General features: G+C 40.7%; 1 protein-coding gene across 1 annotated transcript in view; it reads left to right on the top strand.

Moving 5' to 3' along the window:
• The window catches only part of LOC139664560 (plasma membrane calcium-transporting ATPase 2), a gene marked incomplete at its 3' end in the record, with an annotated part of 48,394 nt that extends 25,205 nt beyond the window's left edge, over positions 1-23,189 (top strand). The window contains exons 5-13 of the mRNA XM_071543414.1: positions 1,929-2,054; positions 2,562-2,594; positions 4,932-5,024; positions 7,115-7,156; positions 9,586-9,750; positions 11,517-11,731; positions 12,142-12,384; positions 22,037-22,278; positions 22,955-23,189. Of these exons, the coding sequence (XP_071399515.1) occupies positions 1,929-2,054; positions 2,562-2,594; positions 4,932-5,024; positions 7,115-7,156; positions 9,586-9,750; positions 11,517-11,731; positions 12,142-12,384; positions 22,037-22,278; positions 22,955-23,189 (1,394 nt within the window). The remainder of the gene's footprint in view (positions 1-1,928; positions 2,055-2,561; positions 2,595-4,931; positions 5,025-7,114; positions 7,157-9,585; positions 9,751-11,516; positions 11,732-12,141; positions 12,385-22,036; positions 22,279-22,954) is intronic.
• Positions 23,190-23,229: the final 40 nt, after the last annotated feature.

Below are 23,229 nucleotides of genomic sequence, written 5' to 3'. Positions count from 1 at the left end.
GTGATTAACTATGTTGGGCTGTGTAACTACAAAATAGTAACATTGTAGAGGACATGATCTTCTGCATTTTTTATGTCTTGAGCAATGAACATCAGGTATTTTTTTCTTAATGGAAAGCATTTTGAAATGAATGAAACTCTAACTAGCCCATTAGTCGATAGCTAGCGAATCATCACTGACCAGAATTTAAAATAAATGTTTTTATTATTAAATGTGTAGACAAAGAGAATTTGTTTGTTTCTACAAGGCTAGCGCTCACTATCTTTTTGTTCCATTTGTCTTGGATTGTTGATTTTAAATTAACTAGTGTCACACAAAGTCCTAAGATGTTTTATATACTATTGTTTATGTAAAGTACATCATCACTTCCAGGACCAAATAAACATTGAAAGGTTTGATATATCAATGTACATTGGTTGTTGCTTGCATACTCTTTTCAGCATGTGATACACTGTAGCATGACATTTTGTAATTATTTGAGATACAACCATATAATCTCTATAGCCAATTTACAAAAGCCTCAAAGAGATGTTTAAAGTTGTCTTTGTTTTGAGGTTTTGTTGTCATTACATATCAGTCACTCAGGCTTGCTGCCCCTTTGCCGAATCTGTGGGTATAGTGGGTATAGTAAAATCAAATCTATTATTGAAGTCACACTGTCATGACATTACCTCAGAGGGACGACAAAAGGCTGTTAATTATAATCTGAATATCAATAGGGAGCCATGTGACATCCTGGAAACCGTTGTTCTCTAAAATAGCTTGCCTGTTCATTGGTTTACCTTGTATAGCAGCAGAGACACTTGAGTGTCTGCTCAGCTGTAGGATTCTTAGAGATATGAAGATGATTACAGATGGCAGAAACGTGGATTAATTTCATCTCTGTCTGTTTTTTTCCTATGGATGATAATTAGCTGTGCTTTTTTGCCGCCTTCTATAATTAGTCTCTTCATATCCATCCTTATCTGCTTAGTATCCTACGAGTTACTGTAATAATGTTCTTTGTGTGTGTGTGTGTGCGTGTGTGTGCGTGTGTAAAAAAGCCAATTCTGTTCAGACATTATCTGAATCACCATCTTGCTTGGATTCATAGTTTTTCTGCTTAAAGAAAATCATAAACATAACAAGGTCAAAAAATAGCTTTATAAATTATACATAAAAAAAAAAGCGATGAGCTTTACAATTTAATATAAACTGAAAATGAGATGAATTTGAAAGGAAAGGCATTCTGTTAATCCATTGTAATGTTTCAATCTTTATCACAAATACATTTTGTCCTGTAAACTAATGGATATTTGTCACCTTGACACACAGAATAAATAATCAAGGGAAAATTGCCTGAGTAGCAAAATGAAAAATCACCATTTGGTGTCAAATTTCACCATTTTGCTGAGGGCTGATGAGTATGCATTGCTTTGTTTTTAAGGATTGGGGCCAAAAAGGTCAAGTCATAAAAGTCAATATAAAATCACACAGTAATGTAACTGTATCTTATAGGCTCTGCCTCCCTCTCCCAGAGACTCTTGTGATAGAAGGGTCAGAGTCCACTGCTGAGGTCAACTTTCATTAAACACTATTTCAGAAGGATCCATCTGGCTGGACCTCTGACCGGTCTGGCAACCAGATGATTGAGGGACAAATGTTTCACCTACAATATATACTTTAGAATAGAATAGGCCCCAACAGCCAATACTCTACTAAATAAGGACAGACGCAGCACTGATGTATAAGGAGGAATTTTTAAGTTGGCCACTACTGTACATTTGCAGTGTTATGGTAGCACACACTCCATATTGGAAGAGCACACACACACACACACACACACACACACACACACAAACAAGACCATTGCTTTTTCAGCCAGTACAGAAAATGCTCATAATCTAGTTGTGATATCTTGTTTTAAAGCTCTGCTTCCCCTCTCCCAGGCACACATGTGATGGAGGGGTCAGGGCGCATGTTGGTGACGGCTGTCGGGGTCAACTCTCAGACTGGAATCATCTTCACTCTGCTGGGGGCTGGAACAGAGGAAGAGGAAAAGAAAGAAAAGAAAGGTATGTGTTTCTGTCTCTACATGTGGTTACTGTAAGAGTGTTTCATTGTGTTTTATTCCTTCATTAACTATTCTTTTTTTAAGACCACGTCCGACAAGATTTTTCTATAGTTGTGTTGCCCAGCAATGTTCTCCTGAAAAGCTGTTTTTATTTCATTACCTTATGTGCTGAAACTCTAACTAACCTAACTGCCTAAGCCCATTGCACAATATAGGTGTTTAACTCTCCTTGTTATCAGATGACTTAAAAACAAACAAACTCACCAATAAACAAATGTTCACTTGTTCAACATGTATGCACACTCATGTAAATTGTATGTACCTTTTGTAGATTTGTATATTAAGTCACTGACAATAAACTTCTGTGGACAAGAGTCTTTGCTGAATGCCTAGAAATACTATATGAAATGAGTATTGGTGGTGCAGTTGTGAGCTGCAGTATCCAGGTTCTGTGGGTTCAGGTGCATTATTGTCCTTGCTCTCTTATCGTCCCAAAACCGCCTCACAGGAGGGGCAGTGGAGGACGGACACCAGAATGCAGGTAGAGTATCACCTTTCTCTGACCCCAAAAACCTAACCCGGAAGTGGTACTTGGCCCGATGACCTTTCACCCCTAATGACCCCCTTAATAAACCACCGTGGCTCCCCACTTCCCTAGTACCCACGCACCCAACCCTTAAAACCCCTAAACCCTTGCCCCAGCCTAACTCCTCACTTAAAAAGAGATGCCTCATCATCACAACACCGCATCTTTTTAAGTGATAATCCTCTCCCCTTTTCACAGGCTCTGCACTCATCAAACTAACTCACTAGCATTCAACGCCAGTCCTGTTTCTTAGAATTGTTGAATGCCATTAAGAAAGATAGACCGGCGCTTTAATACAGAACAGTGAGACGTTGAAGACCGGCAGCCTCGCAAATGTACAGCACATGTGCCAGCAGTAGCATTAGCAATGAAGAGAAACTGTCGCCTTTTGTAAGATAAGACCCAGAGAGAGAGATGGGGTGTTAAACTCGAACTATTATTTATTGAGAGGAAATCTATGCTTTGAAGTATTTTGTTTCAGTACTGTCTCTTCCAGTTGCCTAATGTACTGAATTAGCTGCTTAAGTTCATGTCTTCAATAGATGATAGCCATTAGGTTTGAACTTCAGGGCCAGCCAGGACTGGACAGGATGTACATAAATACTCATAATACTATTTTTTTCATTATTAGTATTACTCATTCCATTGGCTTTAAAATAGAATTCTCTTTTGATTCTTTTGTGATTCTTTTTTTTTATTTTGTTGCCATGTGAGATGATTGGATCTAATGTCACATTACACAAGGCAACATATCTCCTACAAATGATGTAGTCCCCCTCTGGGCCAACCACTAACAGATCTATCACCTTGTTTTGACCTGTAATTGTAGTGCCTCCCCTTAGGCCACTCAGGGTAATTTTGATCATGCTGGAATGCAGTGGCGAGATTTATCATTTCCCAAAGTTTCATCAAAATCTGATCAGTGGTATCTGAGATATTACGCAACACAAGGATGAACAAACAAATGAACGCATAATCTGGGCCCAAGGAAGAAGTCTGTTGACAATCTGAATACACTTTGTCAAAATGATTATTATCATTGTTGCAATGGTAGGAAATACCATCAGTGATCAAAGATAGACTCACCTACATTTGTGCTAATATTGTTTCCAAATTGTCTTGACTGACAATTTTAGGTTTAGGCAACTAAAACTTTGGGTAACGTTAGGCAATTAAAACAGTTTGGTTAAGGTTAGGTTAAGGTTTTGGCAGGGGTTAAATAAGAAAAACGTTGAAACTCTGAAAATGAAAATGTCACTACAGCAGAAAAAAATCCCTGCTCCCTGTTTCACTGGATTTGTGGAATATCATACGGAATTAGGGTGCATTACTTTACGTAACTATAACTACAAATGTGAAAATGTCTAATTTTCAACATTATAAGGCTCTAAGGAAGCCTGTTAGATAAGTTACATAAGTAGATAATAGCATTCTGTCTCTCAAAATATTAGGGCTAAATCAAAATCTTGTCTTGTGCATCCACTCATTTACAGTAGGTTAGTTAAATTAATTAGCACCATCTTATAATTAGTTGGCACATGTGTATTCTCCTGGCTAATATTTTTTACCCTGTAATTTTTGGTTTCATCGCATTGGAGTCTACCTTTAGATGATTTGCTATGCAAATGCTGTTTTGGTTTTTTTTGGTTCTGCTCGAATTATGATTTCCTGATGCTAAATGACATGACATGAATAACATGGTTGAAATGAAATTCTAATTACCTGTAGAGGAAAACTAGAGTCCATACAGTTGATCCAGAATATATCATAGATAGAATACAATAGAGTACATTTACTTTATTACACATGCAAGATGTACATACATTGGAGTGTATTTGTTTCAGTTGATTTAGTTTACAGTAGCTTAAGCTTCTTTCCAGCTCTGGTTTCACATTTGAGGAAGGAACTGGCCCCCTTTCTTTCTACCACATATACCATTTTGTTGTGTTGTGATTTATTTTCCATATGATATGTTCATATTTTATGTTTCATGTCTGTCCAATGTTACACTTGTTTGTTAAATTAACATTTTCTAAAAGCTCTCACTCATAGTACATCACACTAGTTGCAGACCATATGAATATAATCCAAAATGAGTATAACACCACACACTAGCTTTGACATACAGTCTACATAAACTGAATCTCTTAACTGTGCTATAACCATGTTATTTCTGTTCACTGTTGTACCCCGTGTGTATGCTTGCGCACATACGTGTATGTGTGTGTGTGTGTGTGTGTGTGTGTGTGTGTGTTTGTTCATTCATGTTTGGCCCTCATTGTTACTGGCTAGACCGCTCCCATCCCTCTACTCACCCCATCGCCACTATAGCCACGGATGGGGCTGCAGGCATTAATGCCCCTGGCAGTGCCAGCCTAATTAATGGTAGGTTGACACCAACTCTGAACTCTGACCTCTTTCTGTTGTGCCTTTTGATTCCTCCTACCTTCTCCATCCTCTAATTGCCCCCTACCATGGGTGTTCACCTTCCTTCTGCCTTCTCTTCCAGTTGTGTTGGACTCTTTTATGCCCATTTTCTCACTCTCCCTCTAAATGCATGTCCACCGAAGTTGTAGAAATGATTTTGTTTCTTTATTTCTTCATCCTGTCCTCTTTTCCCCTATCTTTTTCCTTGTATCGCTTTCAATGCACATGAATCACTTTGTAGGAAAAAGTGTAATGAGTGAGGAATTTTATGGTCCAGCTTGAAATGAAAAATCTCATAGATCCTTCATTAGGTCTCTAAAGATGCTTAGAAGTAGTGAAAGGTGGTTTGACTGTTTTCATATTCATTAGTGAAGATTTTGTGGAGGCTAACTAAGTCGTAGAACATTTGAAGTGGGGCTTCATTAATGGTACCGTAGGGATTTTTTTTTCTGGTTTTGCAGTAGAAGAAGTGTCTGATCATAGTTTCCGTGGCAATTGGGTTTCACCACAGATTTCCAACAGCAGACAGTAGCTCAGTATTGGTGGCAAAAGCATAGGGCCATCTTCCAGCTTGTTTCTGGGTGTCCTCTGGGATCACTTGGTGCAAATGCCACACTCCATTTCTGTGTTAGCTAGATGAGATGTAAAAGAGATTAGCTTTATCCATCGGTGCACTGGGCTCGCTCTTATCTCTGTCTCTTTGGAGAACAGCCCCAAAGCATTTGTACTCAAAGCAGGATGGGAGTGTTTTGCACTGTAATGGTGACCTTGTGCTGTCTTGGGCTGGGTTTGGCAGAACACAGCTATTTGTCATCTTCAACTTTAATGCCTGAGACTCTAAGAAAAGCAATGACAGCTCTACTTGAGTAGATTTTTTTGGATTGTTACTAGATCTAGTTACTAGATAATGTTACTAATGTTATTATATCTCCATAATTGTTTCCTAGGTAAATGGTGGAATAAATACTATCTCTTAAGTCTTATTTTCTAAACGTCATTTATACACTTGCAAGTACGCTATAATAAATTGATTCTCTTACATTTAGTTTTTCATCAGCTCGCAAACATTGCATAATATAGAAGTCAACTCTATTGGTCTATCAGTTTGTTGGATTGAAACGCACATTTAACTGAAATACAATTTATGTGTATGCAGGATCCAACAGCATGATAAATTCTCTGTTCCTGAACTTAGATTTCGATTTTCCTCCAGTTGTTCTTATGTAACTTCACCATGTGGGAGGCTTTTCCCTCAGGCTCTCTCTCTCTTTCTCTCTCTCTATCTCTCTCTATCTCTCTCTCTCTCTCTCTGTGTAATGTTCAAATCTCCACTCCCCTTCTTGCATGTGCTTTCTGAATTTTTCTCTTTTGCATGTGTGTATGTGTGTGTGTGTCTGTGTGTGTTTGTGGTGTTTTCTCTCTCACTGTCAGTGTTCACTGCGTGATGCTGTATCTTTGTCTTGATATCTCATTTTATATCTTGATGGTTTGACTTGTATTGTTGATAATGTGTGTGGAATTACCTGTGCTCATAGTGTATGTCACTAAAAATAACATTTAGAAACAAGAAAAGTCTACCAGAGACTGCAGTTTAATTGTCAGCTTAACATACTATCACACCCAAGACACCTTTTGATGTCACATACAGGAGTCATTTTGTTTCAGAAAGGCCCATCAAGCATTTCTGAATTAACAGAACATTCACTTGAACAATTAGATAAATTCTATGAAAAGCTATTTTCCTACAACCACAAAAAAGACAATCTGCACGCTGTTTGTCTCTGATTAGGGTTACAATGGATTTCAGTTACACTTTGTTGCATTACCACCTTACCAGTAGTGGTAGCTACATTACATCACTAACATATCACCACACCACAAGCCTCTCTATGTGATTGTCACAGAGATGTTGTATTAAAGGTCATTTTCCTGTCTTCCCGTTTTTGATTTTTGGTTTTCACTGTGTGTACTGTTTCTGTGTTGATTGTTTGTTGACTTGTCTGCCTTGGTTATTTTTGTTGTTATTGTCTTGTATGTCTCCATAATAGGTAAAATGCAGGATGGCAATATGGAGAGCAACCAGATTAAAGGTAACCAACCATATCTCTCACTCTCTCCTCCTCCTCCTCTGCCTCCTCTCTTCCTCTTCCTCCTCCTCCTCTTCCTCCTCCTTCTTCCTTTCCTCGTCTCTTCCCCTCTATGGTGTGCACCGGAAGCCTTGGGTCAAATGCAGATGGAAACCCTCCAGTACTTCATTTATATAAACCTGCATAGCATTTTACATTCTTAATACTTCTGCATTGTCTTGCTAAAGATCGTTACCACTAACTGTAAGTCAATCCCAGCTAAGTTGAGAGGAATCAGAGGTACTATTTGACCCAGGTCTGACCTGCAGTCATATTAGGTTAGAAACTCCCTCTCCTCCAGTCCGATCACACTGTCTGTCTCTGAGGTGTTGTCCCTGATGTTTGTGCTGTTGTTGTTATTTTTGTTGTGTTGTTGATTTGTGTTGTTCTCTCTGATTGAACGTCAACCTGTCCCTCAGCTATCAGCCTCACTAAGGCTGCCCCCTTCCACTGCACTCACCCAAATGTGTCCTGCTTTTTACTGTCCCTCAGTTATAAACCTCTCTCTGGCTTCCCCCTCCCACTGTTTCATGAACAATGTCCCGGTTACATAAATTGGTTTTGGATTAAAGGGATACTGTGACATTTTTGAAGGTGGTCTCTTACTTTGCCACCAGGCACTTGTCACATAAAGGGGCCAGAGTAGATAGACATTTCTAAAAAAAAAAACAACAGATCGAACAAGTGAAAGCATTGATATTAAATCATTTTCCCACTATAAGACAAGTGCATGATGAAATGAAATGAACCCAAACTGAAAAAGTCATAGTATCCCTTTAAGTCATATCTTAAGTAATGGGATTAACATTTTGGTGTGTTGATGAATCCGACACTCAGCAGCTCAGCTTGCGTTCACCAAAGTCACTGGAGGCAAAATGCATGAAGACTTCTCACACCTACAGGATTGGATTATTATTTATTAACCAATAAACTATGTAAATGGTTCACTTGTGACTAGTATAGTCATGGCTACTACTGTAGTATAGAACAAAATGCAACTTTCAGATGATGGACATTTGTCAGAAGCATGTATTGAATATATAAGTGTGTGATCTTGCTTTCCTACTGAGTACAGTTGGATACATTTCTGCAGCCCATGGCAGAGAGGATACAGACTCTGCTCTGTGGCATGGGGGTGGAAAAACAAAACACAGCAGCCAGAGAGCACAACACTAGTGAAAAGTGGTGTTCAACATTAAAAGGTTTTTCATGAACAGCAAACACGTGCTTCATTGTTGTTATGAAACTGGGCTGAAAAGATGCTTGATAATGGGTTGCGTCAACATGGCAGCACTGTCTTAAAGTGCTGCAGTGGGTGTGCGTGTGCGTGTGTGTGTGTGTGTGTGTGCGTGCGTGCGTGTGTGTGTGTGTGTGTGTGTGTGTGCGTGTGCGTGTGTTTTTGTGTGAGGGGTAATTGAAGACTGGTTTTACAGCTTGTACAATATTCTTTAGAGAAGACCTTGCAGATATGGAACCTTTTCTTCATCACATACACTTAAAAAAAGACTTCCCTCTATAGATAAAATATCAATTCACCTCCTCAGAATATGAAGAGCCATTACATGTATGTAATATACATGTAACACTATGTATTTGTCTGTATTTGAAAATGATCATTAACAAAACATTTTTGGTAGATTTAAATTATTTAATTTCTTTATTTGTTCTGGACAAAGGCAGTTATGTAAAAGCATGTAACAATCTGTGTTGCAGCCTACTCAATGAGATGGTTTGGTTCAGTATGATTAGATTCATATACTATATTGTATGCTATATTTGGGATTTCCAATGACTAGTTTCATGTCATTATCATTGCTAGATGTGAGCTGTCACCAATATTAAGGTTGTTTATATAGTTGACAATTGGATTCGATTGGTTCAGAGTATTGCCAGTGTAAAAGTTGGGACTTCTGCAGTGGTTAGATGCAAAAGCTCAACGGACTTGGACCTAGCCTGCATCTTGGGTGTAGGACCATTGAATGATTCATGACTTCATTATGCATTTGTTTGTGGTAAAAGGATAAGCATTATAACAAGCAGCATTTCCCTTACTGCAGAAAAAGAAGACCTATCATCCATCCTTGAGGAATTCATATTCTATACAGTAAGCTGTTTCAGAGCCCCCTTGATCTTACCAAGAAAAAATGCACAGAGAGACACTAATAAGAAACAGTGGATAACCCTCATTGTGGTATGTGAAAGCTTTATAACTTAGTTCCCATCTTGTCATGGGACATCTTGGTGTCGTCTCTGCTTGGTTCTCAGTCCCACCTTTGGCCCTGGAGCCAATCTAACCCTTGGGTGTTAAAGCTTGACTCCCTGTTCCTCCTCGCTCCCTCGGTCCAACCCCCGTTTCTAACGCTGCTGCCGTCTGTATCTTGTGGTGTTTACAGTGAAGAAACAGGATGGAGCAGCCGCTATGGAGATGCAGCCTCTGAAGAGTGCTGAAGGCGGAGAAACCGAGGAGAAGGAGAAGAAGAAGGTGAACGTTTCCAAGAAAGAGAAGTCCGTGCTACAAGGGAAGTTGACCAAGCTGGCTGTCCAGATTGGCAAAGCAGGTATACAGCGAATAGCACACAGATAGGCCCATCACTCTAAAGTACTGAACCATCATTCTGTCCATCAAAGCAAGGCAGCACTCTGATAAGACCCATCAAAGCAATCAAAGCAGTTACAAAAACTATAAAAGTGCCTGGATGACGCTTTAGGCATTTTCCAATTGAAACTGGATAACTCGTGCAGGTTATCTGAAGAATACTTTTTTTTATGTTTAATGACCTGCCCTGTAGGGTTGATTAAAGAACTTAATAATAACATAATTTATAATTTAGTACACTTGCAACGTCTACACAAGCATGCCTTTACAGTAACAGATGCCCAGATGCCAATACGCCCACAGTGTTGGTGCCCTCCCAACAGCAATGTAGTAGGATTACTCTTGAAAAAAATGTGTGCAATAGCCGTGAAAATTACATAACCGAAATATTAAAATATGCAAATACACAAAACATTCTGGAACAGTCTGGACACATTAGGATGATTAAAAGTAGAATAACCTAGGTTCTTCAAAATATTTCGTAACAGCTGTTCAGCTTCAAAGAGCCCCATTGCCAAGGAGCATTTTTTCTTTGTGAGGAGTTGAAGAGTTCTGATTCTTCAAAAATCCCTTCAAGAATCCCTCATTTTTACAGTGTGCTATTACATCACAGTGTCGACCTGAGTGATAGAATGAGGACATGGTGTCAGAACAATGAAATACTGTGGACGGATTATAAATTAGCTTACAGGCAGCTCTGTAAAATCATATGCCGCTCCTGCCGGTCTAGCAGAAGATGTTTGGATTTTATTCAGTTCTGGCCGGTGACTCTTTAGCCTGGGAGCCTGTCTGTACATGCTGAGCTCGACTCTAGCTCACACACTCCATTTCCCATGCAGTGAGGCCTGATTCAAAAGTAAATTCCTTGAAAAAAAAAATGTCATTTCGACAAATAAGACGAATCCTTTAGTTTTACATGGTTGATTCCCCCTTCTCCAAACTCATAGGTAAAAATACAACAAAAAAAATAAATGAAATGTTGTTGTTTTTTTTTATTTGGATCATATGGAAATATATAGACAAATCTAATGAGCCAAAGCAGTTGGGAAAACTTGTAGTATTTAACCATTTTGGGGAATGCTCCACTTAAGGTTAACTTTAACTTACTCAAATTGCTAAGCAGTTCCTTCATGTTTTAGCGGATAGCATGTCATTTGTTTGTCAAGTATAGTCATGTATTTTTTTTGTCAGTAATCAGAAAACTTGCTTGTTTTTTGAGTGCACGCTATTTGCTATGAGAGAACGTCTTTAAAACAGTTTAGCTGTCAACTCTAATCGGCTACTTTAAGACCAAGCTAGTGGCACTTACCTCAATTAAGATACTGAAAAATGTCCCTTCCTTTGAAAAACCTAATGAAAAACATCTTGATCTTCTTTTCTGCGTGGGTTTGAGAGAGAAGGCTTGATTACCAAACCAGTTAACAAGAATACCATGTATTATACAAACATTTGCATTTTGTTTAAACCCTGACTCTTATCATGCTGTCACATCTATTCATTTCTCTCTCTTCCTTCACTGTATACCAGCACAAAAACTAGTACAATGCCTGTCAATCTCTTGATTTTCTCCCCCTGCCAATTTAATAACATTCATTTTGTCACCTCTTTCATGTCTGATCAGCCTTGACAGTTGTCAGTGACAGCATTTTTTCAAATCCAGCTCGCCCTCTCATTACATGTTGTTATACCGCTGAGCTAAGACCTCGGGTACCTGTGTGTGTTTTCCAGGTCTGCTCATGTCGGCCATCACAGTCATCATCCTGGTCCTGTACTTTGCCATTGACAACTTTGTGCTGCAGAAGCTCCCTTGGTTGCCAGAGTGTACACCTGTCTACATCCAGTACTTTGTCAAGTTCTTCATCATCGGTGTGACTGTGTTGGTGGTGGCTGTGCCCGAGGGGCTGCCGCTGGCTGTCACCATCTCCCTGGCCTACTCCGTCAAGGTGAGGACACACACTTCCATTCACTTACATCCATTCTCTAACCTTTACTACCATATGTCCTAAAACCTAACCTTAATCGCTGCTGATAAGATACATTTTTGCTTTTTTGAAGGCTGGCAAAAATGTCCTGGAGTTTATTTATGTATTTCAATTGCACTATACTTCTGCAGACTTCTGAACCTTGCATGTAGAGGTAATTCTTTGTCTGCTACTGCGCGTTAAATAAGAATTTTAACATATTTTTTGAGTGCGGAAATTACTCTTTCTGTATTTTCAGTATTGACACTGAAAATGAAGCGCTACAAATGTCTGATAAGTTAATTCAAGCATACTTCCAGTAGTTCAAATATTTTAAAGCATTTTCAAATATTGCACAATTTCATGATCAACATACTGTTTCCTGCCAATAGAAAATGATGAAAGACAACAACCTGGTGCGTCACCTGGACGCATGTGAAACGATGGGCAACGCCACCGCCATCTGCTCCGACAAGACCGGCACGCTAACCACCAACCGCATGACGGCTGTGCAGTGTTACGTAGGAGATGTCCACTACAAAGAAATCCCAGACCCCGGAGCTCTGCCACCCAAATCACTGGACTTACTGGTCAATTCTATCTCCATCAACAGCGCATATACTACCAAGATCCTGGTAAGATATTTGCCACCTATAGCCATTGTAGAAACGAAAGAACAGAATATCAGTATTCAGTGTGCCATACATTCGATATCAGCCTCGCTATTTTGCACAAAAAGGGGCCACAAGTTGACTTGCTGAAATGAAGGGCGGGCAGAAAAGAAAGGAAACAGAAGCCTGTATTCGGCAGTATCCTCAGACACACACAGACACACACACACACACACACAGAAGGGGAGACACACACACACACGCTCACACACACAGCCAGTCCACATGGAGCAGCCCCGCCTCTCACCTCTCGCTCGCTCTTTCCTCTCACATTCTCTGTGCGTCTTCAGCATCACGTTGAATAATTTTCTCAGGCATGATGGCGTGTGCAGCGGAGCCTCCACACCAGCAGATGGTCCAGCCTTACAGAAGACCACACTGATACGCTAGTGTTGCTTTCGAGGAATCTTGTAATTGCAAAGAAATTAAAAACTGTGCAACATACACTAATGGATATTGATGCATACACAGACACGCAGTGACCAGTCTTCAGTGCTCTGATCTGTAGAGTGGAGTGAGCTATTTCCTCACTGACAGTGATTTTAAAGAAGAATACAGAACTGATAGCAGTTTTGTTGCACTTGTAACTTTCTGCTTCTGCCTTTCATTTATATTCTGTATTGTTCTTTTTCACTGCCTCAAATTACCTTGAAACTATTTTAAAGAGTGAAAAATTGTTATTCGAAAATGGTATCGAATATTGAAAATTTTGATAACCTTTATGCTCACCAAGTGTTATAATCTCTCATATGAAATGTGAGGGTTCTCATAAACACCTTCCCTATTTTAATAGTGACACTTGGCACCCTCAGTGAACCCATATTACAGTATTTAAGACTGATATTTTCTTTTAAGCTAAAGCCTATTTAGTTAAGACTTAAATATCTGTGGTGAGCTACTTAGTTGTCAGCCCCCTCTGTGTGAACGGTAAAACCATATGATGTGAGCAGTCCTGAAACAGCCAGAGACTGAAAGTTCTGCATTGCCTACACATCTTGGCACAGTAGGCAGTCAGTGTCCTTGGCTGCTGCTTTAGATTCATCAAGCACTCACTCTACTCGTCACCTTGAGAATGGTTGTGTAATTTTGTCTTATCTGATATTCAGAGCGTAGCAGACTGTAATTGAATCCAATCTGTCTGAGTGCTGGAGATGGTCTGTTGTTTACAGTGAATACAGGGAAATGAGATTTTCTCTAAGCCAATTACACCTGCATGCAATAAGAAATGCACGTCAGGTATAGAAAGCTAGATAGATGGATAGAAAGAAAGAAAGAAAGAAAGAAAGAAAGAAAGAAAGAAAGAAAGAAAGAAAGACAGACAGACACACTTTCTCACACTCACACAAACACACACTCAAACATACACACATACTGTACCATGATCTGTTTACACCTGTGTGCACAGTATGCCTTCAGGCCAGTGGTATGTCCCTGTAATATTGTGGAGTTAATTTTAGTTCCGTAATAAAAATACTTGGCAAAAATATTCTAAGTATAAAGATGGCCAAGATCAGGATGTCTTCAAACTGTCGGAGCGACATGCTGGAGTAATCCTTTTCCTGGCATGATCATGCATATACACCTGCATGCACACACACACAGACCATCTGCGTGTCTGTCTGTCTGTCACTACCCTAGTAAACCCATGTAGGGTCTATTCATTGATGGTTGACCAACTGACAAATGTCCTTATGGAACATGCATAGGGAATGAGTTGTGCAGGCAGGACATCTGCGATAGAACAGGATCCCACAGATTTCACTTCCGGCCCCTCGAGGCACGAATCACAGTCCGAGTGCAAACAGAGTGTTTGTCACCGGGTTTCCAAGATGGAGTGCTACAGCTTCGTGCTTACCCAGATTTCACTTCTCATCGGTTCAGTATTACAAAGTTGTTTATTCTTCACATTTTCATGTTTTCATGTCTGTTGACAGTGCAGATATCCAAATATGTACAACTTTATATAGCCAGCATCATGACTGTAAGAAAAATACCAAATTGTTTTTAGATTTGATTCACCAACAGTGTAAAACAACGCGGTGTGGATGGGAAGAATGGTGTTTATTATTTAACCCCTCCTTTCCCTGTGTATCTATAGCAGGACCATCATCACACACATTGCAGTCTGTAACTGTAATCAGTATACAGTTGTGGTCCTTTGATTTGCTCACGGTATTTTCACAATTTTGCTCCATCATACCTCCACCTGCCCAAACAATCACCCTGTAAGTGTGTGATTTTGACCAGTGGATTCCAAGAATGAGTGCTACAGCATGTGATCAAGAGGTGAAAATTTCAACCACACTTCAACCAAAGCTGTAGAGGAAATACTGTAATGCAAAGATGAAGTATCTCCTTTACCTTATTAAATCTGGCTGATATTTCCATTTTCACTTTGGTGAAACTAGACGGACATTGTAAATTGTTTCTGTGGTTGAACTATGAGCCTGCCTCTAGTTCTCTTTCCCCACAGCATTTCCCTTCCCAGACGTGCTACATTAACAAGATGTTATCCCTCTTCTAAAACCTGGAGGAATGCTGTGCTGCATTACATCAGACTATTGTACCTCATAGCTGCTGAGCTTGACAGAATCTAGCACCGTCAGACTGCAGCTTAGACTTTGCTGGTGGATTAAATGGCACATTTAGTCCCTTTTTTTAATCTTTTCATTCATAAAAGAGGTTACCTCATGCACCAAAGTAGGCAGGCCAGTAGAAGTTTAACTTGAATTAAGATGGGCCTACCTACTTACCGTCTATTACAGTACCTTCCTACCTATTTACCTACCTACCTAGCTACCTACTTAGCTGGCCACCTATCCACTTACATTCCATCCATCCATCCATCCATCCATCCATATGCATGGATGGATGGATGGATGGACATGGAAAGTATGGAACAATACATACATACATACATACATAATACATGGACAGACTAGCAGGCAGATAGAGAGATAGAACTGATTGGCTTTAGATTGGAATGCAGGGAAGGAAGGAAGGAAGGAAGGAAGGAAAGAAGGAATGAAGGAACAGAGAAAGCACGTTTTGAGGAGTATTCAGTTTATCCCTCCCTCCCGGCCGCCCCCATTCCCTCAGAGCCACTCCAGCCCCGCAGTATACTGGCTGGTGTGTTCTTATATAAGAGGCCAATCCTGTGGGATGCCAGCATGGCTATGGAAGTCTTTGATGGCCACCACACAAAGGCACAAAGGCAAAGAGGCAGGCTTTGATACCCATATCAGTCCCCCCACTGCCTCTCTGGCTCCATAATACAGCGACTGGTATAGCTCTGCTTCTTCTGTCAGCACATGCAGGCTGTAAAGTGAAGACGCCTCATCCTCAGGGGGGAAATTCACACACATTTACACTGTGCACACATATAGTATACACACATACATGCACATGCCTATAGAATTATACATGTGCGCACAAACATACAGCTATTCATATATTCTGAACAGATAGGCACACAGGCGTACAAACACGCACACACAAATACACAAGCACACACACACACAAACACAATCCTCCACCAGTGTGAAACCCACAAGGATGCACACACACACACACACGTGCATGCAAACATCACACACACACACACACACACACACACACACCCACATCTGTTATATCAGGCATTCCGACACTGTAGGAGGGGAAGCAGGTATTCAGATCGCAGGTGTATGTTCTCGCAACACAGTGGTGTGTGTTTAGCATGGCAGTGTGAGTGTCCTGGGAGCTCAGTCTCATGTCGCTTCAACCACCTGCTTGGGTCATTACTCCGGTCAGAGACAGGAGAGGTAGATAACACACACACACACACACACACACACACACACAAACACACACACCTGCACATGCACAGATGTGAGGTGATGGCTTGGCGATGGCAATTAGATCACTATGTGGTAAATGAATAGACACAATATCCATCTAACGGTATGATGCTTAAATATAGAAAATAGAAAAACTGAGAATTCAGCACATGGAAAGTATGGAACAATCCATTTATCCCTCTACAGTGAGCAGTTTTTGTTTTGTAATTATAATGAACTGCCTAGCTTGTGTTCAGTAGCAAGTGAGATCTTTACATAATTGCTTTGGCTCGCTGTGCTTTTGTCATCTGGATGCTGTGTGCTTGTTTGCACAAAGTCAGAAGAGAGACGAGAGTGTCTTGGACGTCTGTAGCTAGAAGCACCCAGTGTCACTGAGAGGGAGAGAGACACAGAGAAATCCTCTGCAGATCAAAACATACCGCTCTCTTATGTTCTGTTCTGCTCTGCTCTTCTCTTCTCTTCTCTTCTCTTTGCTCTCTATTTCATGGCTATTTTTCTGTGTCCAGCACCTGCTTACGGACTTGACAGTGCTGCTGAGATGGCAGTGAAAGAAAAGTCGTCATCACATTGCAATGACAGTGTTTTGATGTTGCAGAGGCGCGAAGCTAAAGCGGGTCCCTGTGTTTCCCTCACTCATGACATGATGGATTTTGTCATGCTTCAGTAATCATGTTTCTAATAGACTTGGGAAACCAGTATCAGAATGTAACTAGAATTTGAACAGAGGAATCAGGGATAAGTGGTAGTTAAGTACAAAGGAAATGATGTTCATTATTTTCGGAATTGACACGCTCTCTTTTGCTTGTGTCTGTGGGTGTGGAAAATGAAAAGGAAAAGAGGGTGTTACATGCACACTCTTAAATCAGAAATGGTACAGAGTAACTTTCTGTTTGCTGGAAGAGAAATCAAGCAAATGGTTTCAGAGACCAAGAAACAGACATGACCTGGGCTTTGGTTTGAATTTGGATTTGAGGTTTATCTCTTGTCTTTCTATTAGTATTGGAAAAATCAAATGTCAGCAGCAGAAGGACAAGTAAGGGGCCATTATGAGAAAGCTACGTTGCTTTACTAGAGTGGAGCCTATAGAGAAAATACAAAGGGGGAGAGGAGAGAAAAAGGAAGAGAGGGGAGCAGAAAGAAACTGGAGAGAGGGAGAAAGAGGAGAGAAGAAACGAGAGAGGGGAGCAGAGAAAAGAGGGATGGAAAGTAGATAGAAAAGGGAGTAGAGAAGGAAACCACGCTCGTGTCACAAGTGTCCTCATCTTGGACTGGAAGACTGTATCACTGTCCTCTAGCACGCCTCCAGGCTTTAGCCCAGTTGGCTGGTACAGTCATGTGGAGTGGTAGGATATCATCCACTCCTACATGCAGTGAGGGAATGAGGAGGGGAGGCGGAGGGGAGGGCAGTGAAAGGGACTGGGGAAACTGATAGTGAGGAAGAAGAAAGGCATCTAGAGGGAGGAAAGGTGGACAGGGAAAGAAGAGAATGAGAGACGGCGAGGGAAGGAGGGAAAGGAAAGAAAGAGGGAGAGACAGAGGGAAAAACAGGAAGGAACGGGGCTCCTGACCTGCAGGAAGGACAACGGACAGGGGTGATGGGGTGAGTGCGAAAAGAAAAAGGAAGAAGGGGAGAGATGGAGAGAAGATGGAGAGGAGAGGGATAGAAGGGACGGGAGGGATGGATTAAGGAGAGCCCCAGGTGGAATAGGAAGTAAGGTTGCCAGCTCTCCCTCTGGCATATGTCCTTGCCTGCGGGAGCACCCAAGGACCAGGGAGAGGGCAGCTGGTCTTCAGCCACGTCCAGGCCAAGCCGTGCCAACCCAAGTCAAGCCATGCCAACCTAGGGCATCCCATGCCAGCTCCTGTCCTCATGCGTAGGAGCCCACGTCAAACTGGACCTCAGGGGAATCTCATAGAATAAAAGGCAGCGGTGTTGCTATCTCGCTTTTGTTCATTTTCTGTTTATTCATAGCTTTTTCTCCCCCTTGTTTTGCTTTTATTTTTGCCGTGGCTGTCTGTCTTGATGTTCCTCTATAATATCTCTTTGTCCCCCCCCACCCCCCTCCATCTCCACCTTCCTCTGACTTGATAGTGATGTAAACACAACACCACCACTTCTTTTTGTCCTAGTCAGGGATGGAATTGAAGATTTTTAGCCTTTGTGTGGCAGGTCTGGTTGGTTTCCATCTCTTTATGTTCTCCACTGACCTAAATCAAATTCATTGCCAGTGTAAGAAACTGCACAAGCCTGGACTGATTTTTTTTTAACCATGACCAATTTTCCATCTGCGCCTTATATACATTTTATGTTTTTTTTTAAATACATTTATATACATATATATCATTATATACTATACATTTTTAGTATGGTTGGCAATCAAACTATGGGTGAAGGTGAAAGAAGTGTAGAGTAAAGAATACATGAAGTCCAAAACTCAAACATGACCCAGTCAGAACTCTACATCTGTATTGTTTTCAGCCACTCTTTCACATTTGTTGCTGATGTTTATCTGTTGCTAGGAGCCTATTCTCCCAAATACTTAACAAACAATGCAGATGAGACCATTAGTATCATCCCCTCATTAACCAATGACAGACAATGTCTTCCTAATGTAATCATTGGTCATTAAGAAAAGGGATTAATTCTGTTATTTACCACAAACACGGTATAAAGTATTTATGCTCCTGTCTGTTTGCGGCTGTGAGACACACAGCTGAACATTAACCAGATATGTCCAATTACCAGGTGAACACGGGCCAGCACTCTGATTGGGTTTTAATGATTAATGAGATTTTAGATGACTTTCTCCAGCCTTCTCAACTGGAACCTCTGGCTCACAGCAGCTCCATTTCAACTACAGCTGAAAGATGAAGGAAAATATTTCTGAGGGGAAATGAATCAGTATTCATAATTCCTTAGACAAATGTAAACAAATATGGTTTGTAAACCTCAGAAGCAGACACATCACTTTCAAAATATTTTCAGCCACATTTTCCAACATAGACAATTAGATAGATCATTGTATTTGTGATTTCTCCTCACATCTCGTGTCTTATATGCCGAATTTACGCATTCTTAGCCAACTCTATATCAGATAAAAACATTTCTTCAGAGTAAGCAAAAGGAACCTCAATCCATTTTTAGTCATATTTTCATGTTTACTGCAGAGAAAGATGTTTTAACATTTGTGCCTCAGCTACTTTAAAAATGTCTCATTAGCAGTTTATTAGCATTCCGCTTCAAAACCTCGTTAGCATGTGGACAAGAGCCCTCACTGGCTTAAGAATGTTACAGTACCAATGCCAACAAGCCATTAATTTGATTAACTGCACTGCCGATACAGAATCTTTCTCCACAAACTGTGGCAAGTGCTGAGTGAAGAAAACAACAACAAAGTAAAATTCAAAACGTCAAAGTGTCAAGCTATCCTTTTAAATCTAATCTAGGTTGGAGGCTTGTTCAGAAGCAGAACAGCAAGCCTGCAGTCAGTCTATTTTAGGGCAAATAGCACAGACTGAAGGTGTCTGCTTAGCAGCAAGTCAAACATTGTGTTCGGTGTGCTTTTGACATGCTGTGTGTGCGTGTGTGTGTGTGTGTGTGTGTGTGGTTGACAGGCTGTTCTTTAGCTGTCAGTGTAGGTGTCAAGCATACTGAAGGTACTGTATAGCAAGACCCCAGGAAGACGAGTCGTCGCCTCAGTGCCAGCTAATAGGGATCCCAATGAACCAAATGCAACATGTTCTACAATCAAATAGGACAGTGTTTTATAAAACTGTATAAGACGACAGCATGCATGTCACTTGCTTGCTGTTGTTGACACAATTTCACAGTAATGAAAATCCGCATTACCCAAAACAATGGTTATTCTCACTTGACAAGCAATGGTGTCTTGCACTGAGACTGGCGATACCTAAGAGTGAACCTGAAAATTTATACCCACATATCTTTTGTCAAACTAAGATGAAAATCAGCTTGAGAATGTGTGATTATGTGAAGAGGCAGATTATGAAAAATGACAGGAAGGATTGCACTCTCTCAGAAGTGTCCAGACTTATGAGCATCAGTGTCACTATGATTGTCAATGCCTGTGTGTGTGTGTGTGTGTGTGTGTGTGTGTGTGTGTGTGTGTGTGTGTGTGTGTGTGTGTGTGTGTGTGTGTGTTTCTGTGTGTTTGCGTGCGTGTGTGTGTGCACGTGTGCTGTCAGCTCACTGCATATTATGGTCTCACTAGGATAATGATGTTAATGAGATCTGTTCTATGACAGTGGCTGAAATGGAAAATAGATGTTTTCAAAGAAAGATGGATTGTCACACTATATGCTAATATATTCATTATACATATTTGTGACTGATAGTTTTCTGTCATATTGACAATGTATATTAGAAACAGAGAATGGGTAAATGGAGTGAGGCTCAGGAAATAATAAGAACATTTAAAAAATAATTCACTGATAAAAAGGGAGAGGGGAAGATGAAAAGGGAAACGCAGAAAGATACTAGGAGACACTTGAAGCAACATGAGTGAGAATCCTGAGAGAGAATCAGAGTGAAAGAGAGAGAATCCCCAAGTGGCAGAGAGCACCCTCTCTTCTACGTGTCACTCCTCCGAAGTATGCTTTGCCCAGTATTACCATGGCAACGCCGAGAGTGTTCCACAAGCTGGCCACATGCACATGCATCCGCATGCACGCACACACACACACACACACACACACACACACACACACACACACACACACACACACACACACACACACACACACGAGTGCACATAAGTGTGTGCACAAATGCACATGTATAGCACCTGTACTCTCCACACTCACACATACACACATGCACATACACACACACACACACATATAATAAACACACTCTAACTCTGGAAGACATTACATATAACATTTCCCTGGTCCAGTACAAATCATCCAATTAGAACCACAATAGATGTAATATTATGTAAAGAACTGCATCAAATGCTGTATCTATATTTGCTGTATCTATTCACATCCATGTAGTCATATAAATATGTCAATACTGAGGTATTTACTGAACAGGGAAGACATTTTGTGGATCAACATAACATCAAAAAGAAACAAGTGTAGAAAAACAAACATGATGACAGATTAAAATAAACGAAAAGGGAAAAATTAATCTATTAATGTGCATCTATGGTGAAAACATAGTTGCCGTTTCCAGCTACATTTTGAAATGGGTTGAGCTGCTTGTCTGAAATAAAAGCATCCAAATTCCTTCCATCCATCTCATCTTCTACCCTCCCACACACAGCAACCCTTTCACCTGCTAGCTAGTTAATTATCACTAGCTGCTATTTCTAGCCTTACACTGGCTGCACTGCGCTGAGGAAAAGAATCACATTCCCAGAACAGGATAGGATAGAATAGAATAGAATAGAATAGATCGCATCCTCTTCTCTGTATAGAAGAAACAGTACATTTAGTCTTTAACTGCTAAACTGGACTTTTGAGTCTCCTCTCCAGGATTTTGCTCCACATCAGAAAACACAATAATGGAATATGGAATAAAAACATGTTTGTAAGTAAAGTAAAGTAACGTGAAGACATAGATTTTAAAGGAAAGGAAGGGTAAAACAAACTTAAAATAATTTGCATTACCAAAGCATATAATGGTCAAACAACCACACTTAGATGACAAGTCAAGATTCAGCTGTACTTGAACTTGGAGGAAATAGGTTGCAGCAAATATCGGGATGAAAATAAAAAGTTAACCTAAAATCTCTCTCTCTGCCTCTATCCAGCCCCCAGATAAGGAGGGCGGTCTGCCCAAGCAGGTGGGCAACAAGACAGAGTGCGGCCTGCTGGGATTGGTCTTGGATCTGAAGCGGGATTACCAGCCAATCAGGAACCAGATCCCAGAGGAGAAGCTCTACAAGGTCTACACTTTCAACTCTGTCAGGAAGTCCATGAGCACCGTCGTCAAACTGCCTGATGGGAGCTTCCGCATGTACAGCAAGGGAGCCTCCGAGATCGTCCTCAAGAAGTGAGTCGCTGCTTTTGTGATTAAAGTGAAGGAGTAATAATGATGATAACGTCATGTGTCCTTGTTGAAAATGAATTCAGTAAAATAGTAAAAATTTTTATTATATTTCAGTGTATGAGTGCATTGTATTTGAGTATACAGTATATTGTACTTAACTGCACAGCACATTTTCTAGGGATTGAGAATGGGCTGATTTTCCATTGAAGATCATGCAATTTTAACATTTTACAATGCATTAACAATGGTTAGGCTTATTTTAAAGTCCAGGATATTTTTTTTTCCCCACATGTGGTGGACAATGTCAGCTATCAGTTTCAGTATAAAATGGCGGAAATTGAAATTTGTGGTGAAACCCCATGAGGCCATTTGACTTTACAGGAGAGAGAGTGGAGATTACAGGAGATCAAAATGCACTTTTTTGATTCAATAATTACTGATTCAAACAAAAACATTTATTGATCCGTATTATGTAATATACAGTACCATTTTAAATCTCTGATTGAAATCTTAATTAATCTAGGAAACACAAACACCATCTCCCACAATTGGCCTGGCTTCCTGTGCTGGGTCACATTTTGCATGATGATACCAAAGTTATAATACCAAAGAACTGCATCTGGGCCTGAGAGTTTAACCCCCCCAACTCCCCCCCCCACCCCCACCCCCTCTCCTCCAGATGCAGCCGGATCCTGAACGAGGTGGGTGAGCCGAGGATGTTCCGTCCACGGGACAAGGATGAGATGGTGAAGAAGGTGATTGAACCCATGGCGTGCGACGGCCTGAGGACCATCTGCGTGGCGTACCGTGACTTTCCCGCCGACCCCGAGCCCAGCTGGGAAGATGAGAACAACATCCTCAGCGACCTGGTGGCCATCACTGTTGTTGGGATAGAGGACCCTGTCAGGCCAGAGGTACGAGTGTGTGTGTGTGTGTGTGTGTGTGTGTGTGTAT

The sequence above is a fragment of the Centroberyx affinis genome, unplaced genomic scaffold, assembly GCF_046629955.1.
Source record: "Centroberyx affinis isolate AG114_WGS23_722 - 3 ecotype Tasmania unplaced genomic scaffold, CSIRO-AGI_Caff_v1 ptg004315l_1, whole genome shotgun sequence".
NCBI classification, from domain to species: Eukaryota; Metazoa; Chordata; class Actinopteri; order Beryciformes; family Berycidae; genus Centroberyx; species Centroberyx affinis.
The sequence above is the reverse complement of the archived record's forward strand: the minus strand, read 5'-3'. Positions and strand labels throughout refer to the sequence as shown.